This window comes from Trachypithecus francoisi, unplaced genomic scaffold, assembly GCF_009764315.1.
Source record: "Trachypithecus francoisi isolate TF-2019V2 unplaced genomic scaffold, Tfra_2.0 Lachesis_group3, whole genome shotgun sequence".
Lineage (NCBI taxonomy): Eukaryota > Metazoa > Chordata > Mammalia > Primates > Cercopithecidae > Trachypithecus > Trachypithecus francoisi.
Window position 1 is genome coordinate 146,921,809 of NW_022681468.1, and position 13,519 is coordinate 146,935,327.

General features: G+C 44.5%; 1 protein-coding gene, 1 long non-coding RNA gene and 2 pseudogenes across 17 annotated transcripts in view; 2 read left to right on the top strand and 2 right to left on the bottom strand.

Moving 5' to 3' along the window:
- Nucleotides 1-9,559, bottom strand: part of TMEM62 (transmembrane protein 62) — a 52,714-nt gene extending 43,155 nt beyond the window's left edge. For 2 of the 16 annotated variants that reach the window (XM_033190375.1, XM_033190376.1), the window contains exons 1-5: nt 8,711-9,171; nt 8,325-8,436; nt 7,060-7,197; nt 4,079-4,124; nt 3,566-3,718 (exon numbers count right to left, since the gene is read on the bottom strand). In XM_033190375.1, coding sequence (XP_033046266.1) covers nt 3,566-3,718; nt 4,079-4,124; nt 7,060-7,197; nt 8,325-8,436; nt 8,711-8,890 — 629 coding nt within the window. In that variant the 5' untranslated portion in view covers nt 8,891-9,171. Of the gene's footprint in view, nt 1-3,565; nt 3,719-4,078; nt 4,125-7,059; nt 7,198-8,324; nt 8,442-8,710; nt 9,172-9,297 lie in introns of those variants that run through there. The other 14 variants (XR_004432051.1, XM_033190377.1, XM_033190387.1 and 11 more) reach the window with 11 other exon arrangements.
- LOC117070788 lies at nt 1,442-2,702 on the top strand (annotated as a pseudogene).
- On the top strand, nt 8,433-12,300 carry LOC117070790. Its single transcript, XR_004432057.1, has 3 exons — nt 8,433-8,561; nt 11,464-11,747; nt 12,010-12,300. It is a non-coding gene; the product is annotated as an uncharacterized LOC117070790 (long non-coding RNA).
- Nucleotides 10,926-12,141, bottom strand: LOC117070789 (annotated as a pseudogene).
- Nucleotides 12,301-13,519: the final 1,219 nt, after the last annotated feature.

Consider the following 13,519-nt stretch of genomic DNA (forward strand, 5'->3'; position numbering starts at 1 on the left):
AAGATCCTGTCTCAAAAAAAAAAAAACAAAACTGTTATGTTTACACCATACTATAGTCTATTAAGTGTACAATTGCTTCATGCCTAACAAAACAATGCACATACCTTAATTTATAAATACTTCTACTGACTGGGCATGGTGGCTCACGCCTGTTCTCCTAGCACTTTGGGAGGTTGAGGTGAGTGGATCACTTGAGCCCAGGAGTTCGAGACTAGCCTGGGCAACACATCGAAACCCTGTCTCTATAAAAAATTACAATAATTAGCCAGGAATGGTGGCTCATGTCTGTGGTCCCAACTACCTGAGAGGCTGAGGTGGGAGGATCACTTTGAGACTGGGACGTGGAGGTTGCAGTGAGCTGAGATCGCGCTATTGCACTCCAGCCTGGGTGACAGAGTGAGACCCTGTCTCGGGGGAAAAAAAAAAACTTTACTGCTAAAAATGCTAATGATCATCTGGGCCTTCAGTGAGTCAAATCTTTTTACTGATAGAGGGTCCTGTTTTGATGTTGGTGAATGCTGGCTGATCAGGGTGGTGGTTGGGGTGGCTGGGGTAATTTCTTAAAATAACCATGAAGTTTGCTACATCAATTGACTTTTCCTTTCACAAGAATTTATCTGTAGCTTTATCAACTAAATTTATGTATAATTCTAAATCCTTTGTTGTCATTTCAAAAATGTTCACATCATAGTTACCAGGAGTAGTTTCCTTCTCAAGAAACCACTGTTTCTGCTCATCCATAAGAAGCAACTTGCCATCTGTTCAAATTTTATCCTAAGATTGCAGCAATTTAGTCACTTCTTCAGGCTCCACTTCTAATCCTAGTTCTCCTGCTATTTCCACATTTGCAGTTACTTCCTCCACTGAAGTCTTGAACCCCTCAAACTTATCCATGAGGGTTAGAATCAACTTCTTCCAAACTCCTGTTCATGTTATTTTAACCTCCTCCAATTAACTGCAACTGTTCTTAATGGCATCTAGAATGGTGAATCCTTTCCATAAATTTTTCAATCGACTGCCCACACCCATCAGAAGAAGAATCATAATCTAAGGCAGCTATAGTCTTATGAAATGTGTTTCTTAAATAGTAAGAGTTGAAAGTTGAAATTACTTCTTGATCCATTGGCTACGGGATGAATACTATGCTAGTAGGCATGAAAGTAACATTCAACTCCTTGTACAACTTCCTCAGAGCTCTTGGGTGACCAGGTGCATTGTCAATGATCACTGATACTTTGAAAGGAATATCTTTTTCTGAGCAGTAGTTCTCAACAGTGGACTTCAAATATTCAGTAAACCACGCTGTAAACAGATGTGCTATTATTAGCCAGGCTTTGTTGTTCCATATATGGAACATAGGCAGAGTAGATTTAGCATAATGCTGAAGCACCCAAGGATTTTCAGAATGGTAAATAGGCATTGGCTCCACTTAAAGTCATCAGCTATGGAGCAGGAACCCACATCCAGGAACAGAGCCCTTTGCTCCTCCCTCAGAATGAATGGAGACTAGAAATCAGACATTTCTGTCCAAGAAAAGCAGGATTTTGTTCAGTGCTTCTCCCAGATTGTTAGGGTGCTGACTGAGGATGAGATGGGGCACCCAGAGACAGGAGATGCTATCACTCAGCTCAAGGAGGTCCTGTAGTACAATGCCATTGGAGGCAAGTATCACTGGGCTTTGACAGTGCTAGTAGTATTCTTGGAGCTGGTGGAGCTGAGGAAACAGGATGCTGAGAGTCTCCAGCGGGCCCTGACTGTGGGCTGGTGTGTGGAACTGCTGCAAGCTTTCTTCCTGGTGGCAGATGACATCACGGCTTCATCCCTCACCAGCCAGGGATAGATCTGCTGGTATCAGAAGCCCGGCGTGGGTTTGGATGCCATCAATGATGCTATGCTTCTGGAAGGGAAGCATGTATGTACCACCTGCTGAAGCTCTATTGCAGGGAGCAGCCCTATTACCTGAACCTGATCCAGCTCTTCCTGCAGAGCTTCTATCAGACTGAGATTGGGCAGCCCCCCAGGGCAATGCAGATCTTGGCAAATTCACTAAAAAGAGGTACAAATCTAGTGTCAAGTACAAGGCAGCTTTCTACTCCTTCTACCTTCCTGTAGCTGCAGCCATGTACATGGCAGGCATTGATGGTGAGAAGGAGCACAACAATGCCAAGAAGATCCTGCTGGAGATGGGAGAGGGAGAGTTCTTTCAGATTCAGGATGATTACTTTGACCTCTTTTGGGGACCCCAGTGTGACCGGCAAAGTTGGCACTGACAAACAGGACAGCAAATGCAGCTGGCTGGTGGTTCAGTGTCTGCAACGGGCCACTCCGGAACGGTACCAGATCCTGAAGGAGAATTACGGGCAGAAGGAGGCCAAGAAGGTGGCCCCGGTGAACACTGTATGAGGAGCTGGATCTGCCGGCCGTGTTCGTGCAATAATAGGAAGACAGTTACAGCCACATTATGAGTCTCACTGAACAGTACGCAGTGCCCCTGCCCCCAGTCATCTTTCTAGGGCTGACGTGCAACATCTACAAGCGGAAAAGTGACCTAGAGACTGCAAGGGCGGGGAGAGGAGGCCCTCAATAAATAAATTATTGTGTAACTTTCTAAAAAAAAAAAAAAAGTCATCAACTGCATGGAACCCTAACAACAGTCAGCCTGTCCTTTGAAGCCAGGGATTGACTTCTCTCTAGCTATGAAAGTCCTAGATGGCATCTTCTTCCAAAAGAAGGCTGTTTCACTTACACGGAAAATCTGTTGTTTAGTGCAGCCACCTTCATCAATTATCTTAGCTAGATCTTCTGGGTCACTTGCTGCAGCTTCTCCAATCAGCACTTGCTGCGTCACACTGCATATTTATGTTATAGAGTCAACTTCTCTCCTCAGACCTCATGAAGCAACCTCTGCCAGCTTCCAACTTTTCTTCTGCAGCTTCCTTACCTCTCTCAGTCTTCACGGAATTGAAGGGAGTTAGCATCTTGCTCTGGATTAGGCTTTGGCTTAAGTGAATGTTGTAGATGCTTTGATCGTCTATCCAGAACACTAAAACTTTCTCCATATCAGCAGTAGGACTGTTTCACTTTCTAATCATTCATCTGTTCACTGGAGCAGCACTTTCCATTTCCTTCAAGAACTTTTCCTTTGCATTCACAACTTGGCTCACTGCTCCAGCTCAAGAGGCCTAGCTTTCAGCCTACCTGATAGCCTTTCAACAGCCTTTCTCACCAAGCTTCATCATTTCTACCTTTTGATTTAAAGTGAGAGATGTTGGGCCCTTCCTTTCACTTGAACACTTAGAGGCCATTGTAGGGTTATTGACTGGCCTAATTTTAATATTGTTGTCTCTCAGGGAATAGGGAGGCCAGAGGCGAGGGAGAGAGATAGGAGAACAGCTGGTTGGTGGAGCACTGAGAACACATACAGCATTTATTGATTAAGTTCCTGGACTTATATGGGCAAGGTTTGTAGCACCCCGAAACAGTTACAGTAGTAACATCAAAGGTCACTGATCGCAGATCACCATAACAGATACAATGAAAAAGTCTGAAATATTGTGAGAATTACCAAAATGAGACAGAGACACGAAGTGAGCATGTGCTGTTGGAAAAATGGCTCCCATAGACTTGCTCAAGGCAGGCTTGCCACAAACTTTCAATTTGTAAAAAACACAACATCTGCAAAGTGCAATAAGGCGAAGCACAATAAAACGAGGTATGCCTGTATATGAAACAGAAAGAATTAAAGAAAAGAAAAAGTCTAAACAAAAAGAAATACATCTGTCACAAGAAGACAAAAAGGCTCATTTTTTTAATTACCAGAGATTCTTTATAGAAAAATTTTTTCTGTTAAAAAATGTTTTCAGCTAGGCACAGTAGCATGTGCCTGCAGCCCCAGCTACACAGGAGTCTGAGGCAGGAGGATCGTTTGAGCTCAGGAGTTCAGGGCTAGCCTGGGCAAAATAGTTAGACTCCCGCCTCTTAAAATTTTTTTTAAGTTTTCTCTCATTCATTGAATTGACCACATCCTCCTTATAACACTGACTCTACACAGTGGTCTGTCTTCTGTTTATTACAGTACCTGTAATAATTCTTGACGCTGTCCAGACTTGGAATATTGAATGCATCTAATTAAAAAAAAAAAAAAAGCAAACATTCATCCACATTAAAAAAAGAATACAAACATTTTCTTTAATGATTAAGGGAAAATAATTCTTTCTATAACAATTGCCCCACACACACCCCCAGGGTAGAGCCATTCCATTTATTATTCAGCAAATAGCGGGAGGACTAGGAGAGGGGCCCATCCTAGACAACCTCCCATTATTGCCATGGGTTTCAGTTTGCTTCCCCAAACTAGAGATGTTTAGCCTAGGGAAAGGGTAGACTCAGAACAGAGTCCAGATGGCCCTGGCCCTACCACCAACTCATGAACTCACACCATGGTCCATCTCTCTAGGGCCACTGAGCCTCTCTTAGAATCAGTATGGCTAGACTCTGGGTTGCTGGGTCCAATCCAAGCAGGCTGGACTCCAAGTTCTAGACCCTAGGCTGGCTAAAACCCTGGAATCTTGATTCCAGGATGTGGGTGGGATGGACTTAGGTCCCAAGCTCCAGGCTAAGCCAGTGGCCTTCAGGGCTGTAGCAGGTAGCTGCCTTCATGGCTAGGCGGCTTGGGCAGTGGTACTTTTTCAGGATAGGAGCCAGGGCTAGAGTTGGGTCTAAATCTGTAGAAACAGTCAATATTGGCAGAGCAAGAGTGGTAGGCCTGGCAGAGAATGACTCGGAGCAGAAGCAGCAAGAAGCCTATGAGGTGTTGCAGATGACGGCAGTGAGCACCCCCTGGGAAACAGCTGCCCCCATGACAGGCAGCCCACCCTCAGACCAGCACAGACAGTAGAGCTGCCACAATGGCAAGGCCTACGCCAAGGCGGGACTCTGGTATGACCAGCCTTCCATGGAGGCTGTCCTGCCTACATACTCAACAATTCCCGGGCAGTGGAGATGTCCACCTGAGGTCTTAAGCCAAAGTACAGCCCGGTGCACATCTGTGGGAGGGTTGGGACAATGGGATATTCAGATTTAACTGAGGCTCCAGCAGGGGCAACTGGCCCTCCCCAAGCTCTCTGCCTCTGCTGGCACAGACTGAGCTAGCCACAGCGTGACTGCAGCAGCCTCTGTCATCTTTCTATAACACTTTTAATGGTAGAATGTTAATCAATTAGATTGATACTTTAAAATGTTGATATCTTAACAAAATTCAGATTATCTAGAAACTTATTTAAGGCACTTAGTATACTAGAGAAAAACAGGTACTTTGAATTCTATACCATTCGGAATAAATAAGTTTGAAATTATAAGATTGAACTGTAGTTGCTCTTGTCTTAATCCTGTGATTCTAAAAGCCAGCAAAAAGTGGATTCATGCCTGATCTATTGATCAAATAAAGTAGACAAATGAAGTACTTAGCTAATAAAAAAGTCAACCTTTATAAATCAAACAAATCTACTACCATCAGGACTCTTTTAGAGAAGAGTTCATTTCCTTACCAACACAACAATAATCTAAAAAAGGGAAAGGATTATTCATTTCCCTGTTCATGCCTATGGAGATTTATTTGCAATTTAAAATTTTTAGGCTAGGTGCAGTGACTCATACCTGTAATCCCAGCACTTTGGGAGAATGAGGTGGGAGGATCGCTTGAGCCCAGGAGTTTGAGATCAGCCTGAGCAACATAGCAAGATCCCAACTCCACACAAAAAAAAAAACCTTCAAAAATTAGCTGGGTGTGGTGATGCATGCTTGTAGTCCCAGCTACTTGGGGGTGCTGAGGTGGGAGGATCATTTAAGCTCAGGTCAAGGCTGCGGTGAGCTATACTCACACCACTGCACTCTAGGTTGAGTGACAGAGCAAGACCCTGTCAAAAAAATAATAATAAAGCGGGTGTGGTGGCTCACACCTATAATCCCACCACTTTAGGAGGCTGAGGCAGGCAGATCATTTGAGGTCAGGAGTTCGAGACCAGCCTGGCCAATGTGGTGAAACTCCGCCTCTACTAAAAATACCCCCCCAAAAAAAATTAACTGGGAAGGATGGTACCTGTCTGTAATCCCAGCTACTCAGGAGGCTAAGGCAGGAGAATTGCTTGAACTCAGGAGACAAAGGTTGCACTACTGAGATCGCACTACTGTACTCCAGCCTGGGTGACAGAGTGAGACTCTGTCTCACAAAATAATGATAATAAGAATAGTCATAGTAAATTTTAAAAAGAAAAAATAAAAAGCAAAGTTTTTTAACTTTGCACACAGGAAAATTCATTCTTTTCTGTGACTTACAGTTCTATGGATTTTGACAAATACATAACGAACCTGAAGTCCACTACAACCACCAAAATATAGACTAGTTCCATCACCACCAAAAATTCTCCATGATGCCTGTTTGCAGTTAATCTGTCTCCCAATCCCTATCCTCTGGTAACTACAATCTGTTCTCTGTCTATTGTTTTGCCTTTTCCTGAATGTCATATAAATGAAATCATACAGTATGCAGACTTACGGGATTGGCTTCTTTCACTTAGCAAAATGTATATTTATTAAAACATCTGTCTGCATGAGTTTTGCTAAAACTCATGTTTCTTCCATGTAAAGAAGAAAAGACTTGGGGGTGGGGGGCAGGGGGAGGGATAGCATTAGGAGAAATACCTAATGTAGATGACAGGTTGATGGGTGCAGCAAACCACCATGGCACTTGTATACCTATGTAACAAACCTGCACGTTCTGCACATGTATCCCAGAACTTAAAGTATAGTAATAATAAAAAAAAAAAGCAGCATATGTCACAAAAAAAGGACCATACCAATTGTCATTTCAAAGGCTAACAATGACATCTGAAGTTTTAAAACCACATTATATAGTTGTATTTCAGAGTTGTGACCTTTAGTATATGTAAACCTATGTTATAATGTCCCATTTTATAATTTTACAATCTAAGTTGGAAACTCTAGGTTCCTGAAGGGGGAAAAAAACTCTAGTCTTTATTATATCTGGCTCTTGGTTCTCACCATGATTTCCTTTGATATCCAACCACTTGGTTTTTTCCATGACTCTTGTCTTCTTCAGAATACCCTGGTAGGTTTGCCATTCTACCTCATGCTGCCTGGATCCCAACTGTTCCTTTGTTTTGGCATCTGTCAGGTCTCCTGTAGGTTTACACAAGAATTGAATCACAATGCAAAACAAACTCCTAGGGGTTCCATTTTTTTAGATATGTACACTGAAGGAACAACGATACTTAAAGTACTCAACGTGTATAAGCAAAACTGCTCATGAGACCACCAATGTCCAATCAAGCCATCTAAACTAACAAGATTTTCTCAGCAAGGGCTTTGTTTCTTATAGGTTAGCAAATGCCTGTGTGATATTAGAAACGGGTTGTGAAAAAATCCTTAAAGAGAACAGTACAAAATGCATCACTAGACTCTGATAAAATGAAAATGTTTTTATAAGAAATTCCAATACTCTGAGTGGGTGCCTAATATCTACAGCAACCATGTTTTCCAAACCACAAAATCAGAATATGTGACTTGACCAAATATTATTTTTATAGAAGAAGCAATGTGGCAGGTACAATTGGACAACAAAATACCAAAATTTATAGGGAACTAAACAGAACACTTTTCATGGGGGTTCATCCATTAAATGAGAACTGATACCCTTTCATGTCAGCAGAGATACTTCAATAAGGTGGATGGGTGATGAATTCCCCAATAAGCAAGACAGATAGATGCTCCTTTAGCTTCTTCTCCCCACTACAGTTTGGAAGCAAATGAAGGGTTTGAAGAGTCTAGAAAACTCAAGTCATAAAACTATTAAAGGATGAAGAAAAAGTGCCCTGGGTCACCGGAAGCCTCAAACAACTGAAAATATAAGATCAATAATATAAAGAAAAGTGAAAAGTGAGCAAAAGAAGAGAACTTCTGATTCGTGGTTACAGGCTTTTCCCTAATTCTCACAACCACAACTATAACAACAAGAACAAAAACCAGATACAAATATATGAGACAACAGACTGACATGAGAACCAGGAGCCTTGCTTCTACTACTTTGACAAAACCTTGCTACCTCAAATCATTTTGCCTGGATCTTGACTCATTCAGTTATCTATAGGCAAAGGGGTTAGAATGTCCCATCTCTTCCACCTCACAGGGCTCATCTGGGGCTGTGGCTATACTGCTCCCAACATCCCCAAAGTGAAAAGCCGCAGCCCTGGCCAAAGTTCTACCATCCAGACCACAGAACACCACCACAGCATGGCAAGCCTCCCTACCTGTTGCTAGGACGAGAGCTGGTTGAATGATGTCAATAGTTTCAGAACAGAATTTCTCTAAGTCTACCGCTCTGCCTGGATCTCGAAACCTGCTCAGGTGAATGTCGGATATCTGCCGAAAACAGGTATTGAACAGAGAGATCTGAGCCGGGAAGAGGCAGCATGGGGAGCCGCGGCTCAGCGGCTCTCTCGGGCAGAAGGAAAAGACAAAGAGGCAGTGCATAACGAACCCCCCAGGTAAGGACAGGGCCAGCACTAGACAGAGCCTCGAGTTACAACCTGAGTGAGGCCCGCAGCCTGGAGCGTGGGGCCCAACACCCGCCAGGGTCTCACCGCATGGTGCCCGCTCTGCACCCGCCTCCCTGCCCGGCTTCCCGCCGCTTCACCTGCAGGCCCCAGAAGATGTTGCTGTCTCCAGGACCTGGCGCGGGGTGCGGCCTCCTGGGGGGCGCGGGATGCGGCAGCGGCGAGGGTTGGCCCGCCAGGCCGTAGTGCTCCAAGAGCATGGCCACCAGCGCTGCGGCCGCCAACCCCGCGACCACCCTGAGAGCCAGCACTGCAGCCATGCCGCCCGCCCGCCAGTGCGCCGGGGAGCCGCCCTCGCTGATCCCGCGCGGGACCGCGCGGCGCTCCCGGGAGCCGCTTTGCCTGCACTTCCGGACTCTCTTGTTGCGGTGTCAGAGCCGGATGCGGGGCCGGAGCCGGATGCGGGGCTGGAGCCAGACACCGGGCCTAGGGTGCTGCGGCGGTCAGCCGCCTGCCGGCATCTGTGCCTCTCTGGCAGCGCAAGTGTCTGGCTCGTTTTGCGTAAGTAATGCGATCAAAGAAAAGGGAACCGAAACTCTGAACACCAGTGACGGTGGCCGAGTGGTGGCGGGCAAGGAGACCGGGACCAGTGGCCAGGAGGCCAGGGCTAGAGTCCTGGCTCCGCCTTGGTCATTCACTCCTGACCTCAGTGGGTCGATCTCCTTACCTGTAAAACAGAGTTAATAACACCTTCCGTGTGCACTTTGCAGGGTTGTTGTATCAAAGTGAGAACGTATGAGGACGCCTTTTACATTGTCTCACAAATGTGTCAGGTGGCTTCCTCTGGCCCCTTCTGATTATTAACGTGCCTCCATAGGTTTTCTTTTCTTTCCCTTCTCCTTCCCGCTACCGTTCCCCTTTCCTTCACTTCTCAGACATGATCTCACTCTGTCCCCCAGGCAGGAATGCAGTGGAGCGATCATGGCTCACTGCAGCCTTGACCTCCCTGGCCTCAAGTAGCTGGAATTACAGGTTCGCACCATCACGCCCAGCTAATTTTTTAAATATAGTTTTTGTAGAGACTGGGGTCTCTCTCTGTTGCCCAAGCTGGCCTCGGAACTCCTGGGTTCAAACGATCATCCCGCCTCCGCCTCCCAAAGTGCTGGGACCACCGCGCCCGGCAGCATAGGTTTTCTATAGATGTTAATTCCTATGTTTTGTGAAAGTTATTTTTCCCTTAACCTGATTATTTTTCACATGCACCTGATTAATATTGCAACACGGTGGTATACTATTCATTTAATAAATATTAAATACTTCCTATGGCCCAGGCCCAGGAGAATTAGATTCAGCCCTACCTTAACTTATCTAACCACTCCCTTATTGTTGATTTTTAAATTGTTTATTATATATTGGTGTTCTGAGTAATTTATTTTCACATCTGCCTTCCTTTCATTGAAAAAAATTTTAGAAAATGGCAGTTAATAAAAGGCACAAACAAATCAACAGGGATATACTAGTGGTAAACACAATATAAAACTAAAATGTTATTGGTTTCTTTTATTGGTTAGGAGCACAAAATGTATCAGGCAGAAGGTCTATTTCAAACAAATTAAAAATCTATGTGTATTTTAAATTCTGCCCAAATCAGATATATACATACCCACAAAAATAGTGTGTGAAGGAAAGCTATCACACACGAGAAGTCATATACTGAATTCTTCAAGGAAACACATGTGGAAATAGGAATTAACAAAGTCAGCAATTATGAATATAATTTTTAAATTGAGTCTTGAAATGCTACATGGCCCAGAACTATACTATATAAAGTAATGCTAGGTACAAAGGAAAAAAGTCTATACAGCTTTTAGCAAAACTACTTTCCCAGAAAAGCAAATTAAAATAATGCAATCAGCAGACCAAGGAGGCTACAGCTAGACATCAGAGCTACAACTTCTCATATCTGTGGCAGAAAATCCTATTTATCCAGAATAGACTAAAATTTCGGGATAAAACAGGAACTTTTTTGGCCGGGCGCGGTGGCTCAAGCCTGTAATCCCAGCACTTTGGGAGGCCGAGATGGGCGGATCACAAGGTCAGGAGATCGAGACCATCCTGGCTAACACGACAAAACCCCGTCTCTACCAAAAATACAAAAAAATTAGCCAGGCGTGGTGGCGGGCGCCTGTAGTCCTAGCTACTCGGGAGTCTGAAGCAGGAGAATGGCCTGAACCTGGGAGGCGGAGCTTGCAGTGAGCTGAGATCCGGCCACTGCACTCCAGCCTGGGTGACAGAGCGAGACTCCGTCTCCAAAAAAAAAAAAAAAACCAAAAAAACAGGAACTTTTTAACTTTTTTTACTTTATCCATTTTAAGTTATTTTTATCTCCTCCACCTCCCAAACCAGTAATTCAGCAAGATCCAGCAGAAAGAGGGCTACTTTTAGAATTGGCTATTTTATTTTTCTTTCTATGGCGAGACTGTCATGGAGCTTGGATATTTCAGGATCATATACATCCATGACCAGTGTCCCACTGTGGTCAAAAAACTTTGTCAGGCCTCTGAGCCCAAGCTAAGCTGTCATATGCCCTGTGACCTGCACATATACATCCAGATGGCCTGAAGCAACTGAAGATCCACAAAAGAAGTGAAAATAGCCTTAACTGATGACATTCCACCATTGTGATTTGTTTCTGCCCCACCCTAACTGATCAATGTACTTTGTAATCTCCCCCACCCTTAAGAAGGTTCTTTGTAATTCTGCGCACCCTTGAGAATGTACTTTGTGAGATCCACCCCCTGCCTGCAAAACATTGCTCCTAACTCCACCGCCTATCCCCAAACCTATAAGAACTAATGATAATCCCACCAACCTTTGCTGACTCTCTTTTCAGACTCAGCCCGCCTGCACCCAGGTGAAATAAACAGCTTTGTTGCTCACACAAAGCCTGTTTGGTGGTCTCTTCACATGGACATGCATGACAAACTTAGCAATGGGGACTTTGTAAACTCGACTTCCTGCTGCTGCTTTGTTCTCCCACTGGTGAAGGTCAGCTTCAAGGTGTATTTGTCATCAAACCTTTAAAGACTGGAGGACAGTTGGCAAATATCATCAGGATCCATTCCTGTAGGATCTTTCCTGTGGGTCACGACAAAGATGCTCCTCTCCTTATATGAGGTATAAATGGTCAGAATCCAGATCATCACAAAATAGGATATGAAGCACAAAACGAAAATGGGTTTGGACTCTGGAAAGAGGTGCATGTAATCCCAAATCAAAGCCACTATGGCAAAGAAACAGGAGATTGTACAGATGGTGAGGCGACCATCAATTAGACCAAAATTCTCCACATATTTGTATTTTTCCAGAAGTAACTTTTTGGCAGAATCATCCAAAGAGTTTTTCACAGCTAATCCATCGCACTTGTCAATTTTTACAGGCTTATCATCTATCTTCCACTTATCCAACAAGCCGCTATGGCCACTGCCTGCCCCACACCTGGAACCACGCCAGCCCCACTACTGCCTCCACTACCACCGCTTCTCCCACCCTGTGCAGCTGCTGCCGCCATCTTATCCGCTTCTGCCTGTTATGAGTAAAGATATGTATTTTTTGGTGGGGACGGAGTCTCTCTCTATCGCCTAGGCTGGAGTGCAGTGGCGCGATCTCAGCTCACTGCAAGCTCCGCCTCCCGGGTTCACGCCATTCTCCTGTCTCACCCTCCCCCAGCAGCTGGGATTACAGGCACTCACCATCATGCCTGGCTAATTTTTTGTATTTTTAATAGAGACAGGATTTTACTGTGTTAGCCAGGATGGTCTTAATCTCCTGACCTCGTGATCGGCCCGCCTCGGCCTCCCAAAAGTGCTGGGATTACAGGCGTGAGCCACCGCGCCTGGCTGAGTAAATATTTTTACACAAACAGTGCTCTTAAAAAAAAAACTCCCTTTGAGTTTTTTCCTTGGGATATGTTGTCAGTATTGGATTTATGCCAATTTCAATTAAATTGAATTTTCAATTTAAAATTTTCAATTAAATTTTGAGTACCTTTGGAATACAATACATTGATCTAAGCAGAAAACATAAAGAAACATAAAGGTAAGTAGACAAAGAGCTATGGTTCATTATCTAAGGAGTTTATGTAAGAGAGAGACATACATACATAAGTTTAATATGCGAAGAATATGCTTTTTGCCACAAGAGATGGCCAGATATAAAAGGCAGGGGGAAGGTTAAAACTAGGAGGGAGAAGCTGGGCACGGTGGCTCACGCCTGTAATCCCACCACTGGGAGGCAGAGGCGGGCAGATCACGAGGTCAGGAGATTGAGACCATCCTGGCTAACATGGTGGAAGCCCATCTCTACTAAAACTACAAAAAATTAGCCAGGCATGGTGGCATGTATCTGTAGTCCTAGCTACTTGGGAGGCTGATGCAGGAGAGTCGCTTGAACCTGGGAGGCGGAGGTTGCAGTGAGCCAAGATCCGGCCACTGCACTCCAGCCTGGGTGACAGAGCGAGATTCCATCTCAAACAACAATAACAGCAAAAAACTAGCAGAGAGTACATCTTTGGAAAAAATCAAGAAAAGCTTAATTATGGATGCTGCATATAAAGGATGGGTAATATTTCTTGACTGGCAGAGATTGAGGTTGGGGTGGGTAAAAGCACTTTCCTAACAACACGAACCAAAGCATTAAGATGAGAAAATGCAGGGCATGTTGCAGGGACAGTGAATGTTTCAGTTTGCCAGCCTATGCCAAGAGGAATAATGGTAATTAGACTGGACCTTTGGCTTGAGGCACATTGAGGAAGACCTCTAAATGCCAAGAGTGAAGACAACAGAGTTCTGCTTTGGCAACATGGATCTGGCAACAGCATAGAGAACTGACTGTCCAGAGGATAGGTGTGAGAGAGAATCCTGTTGGAGGGAGATTGCCATAATCCAGGT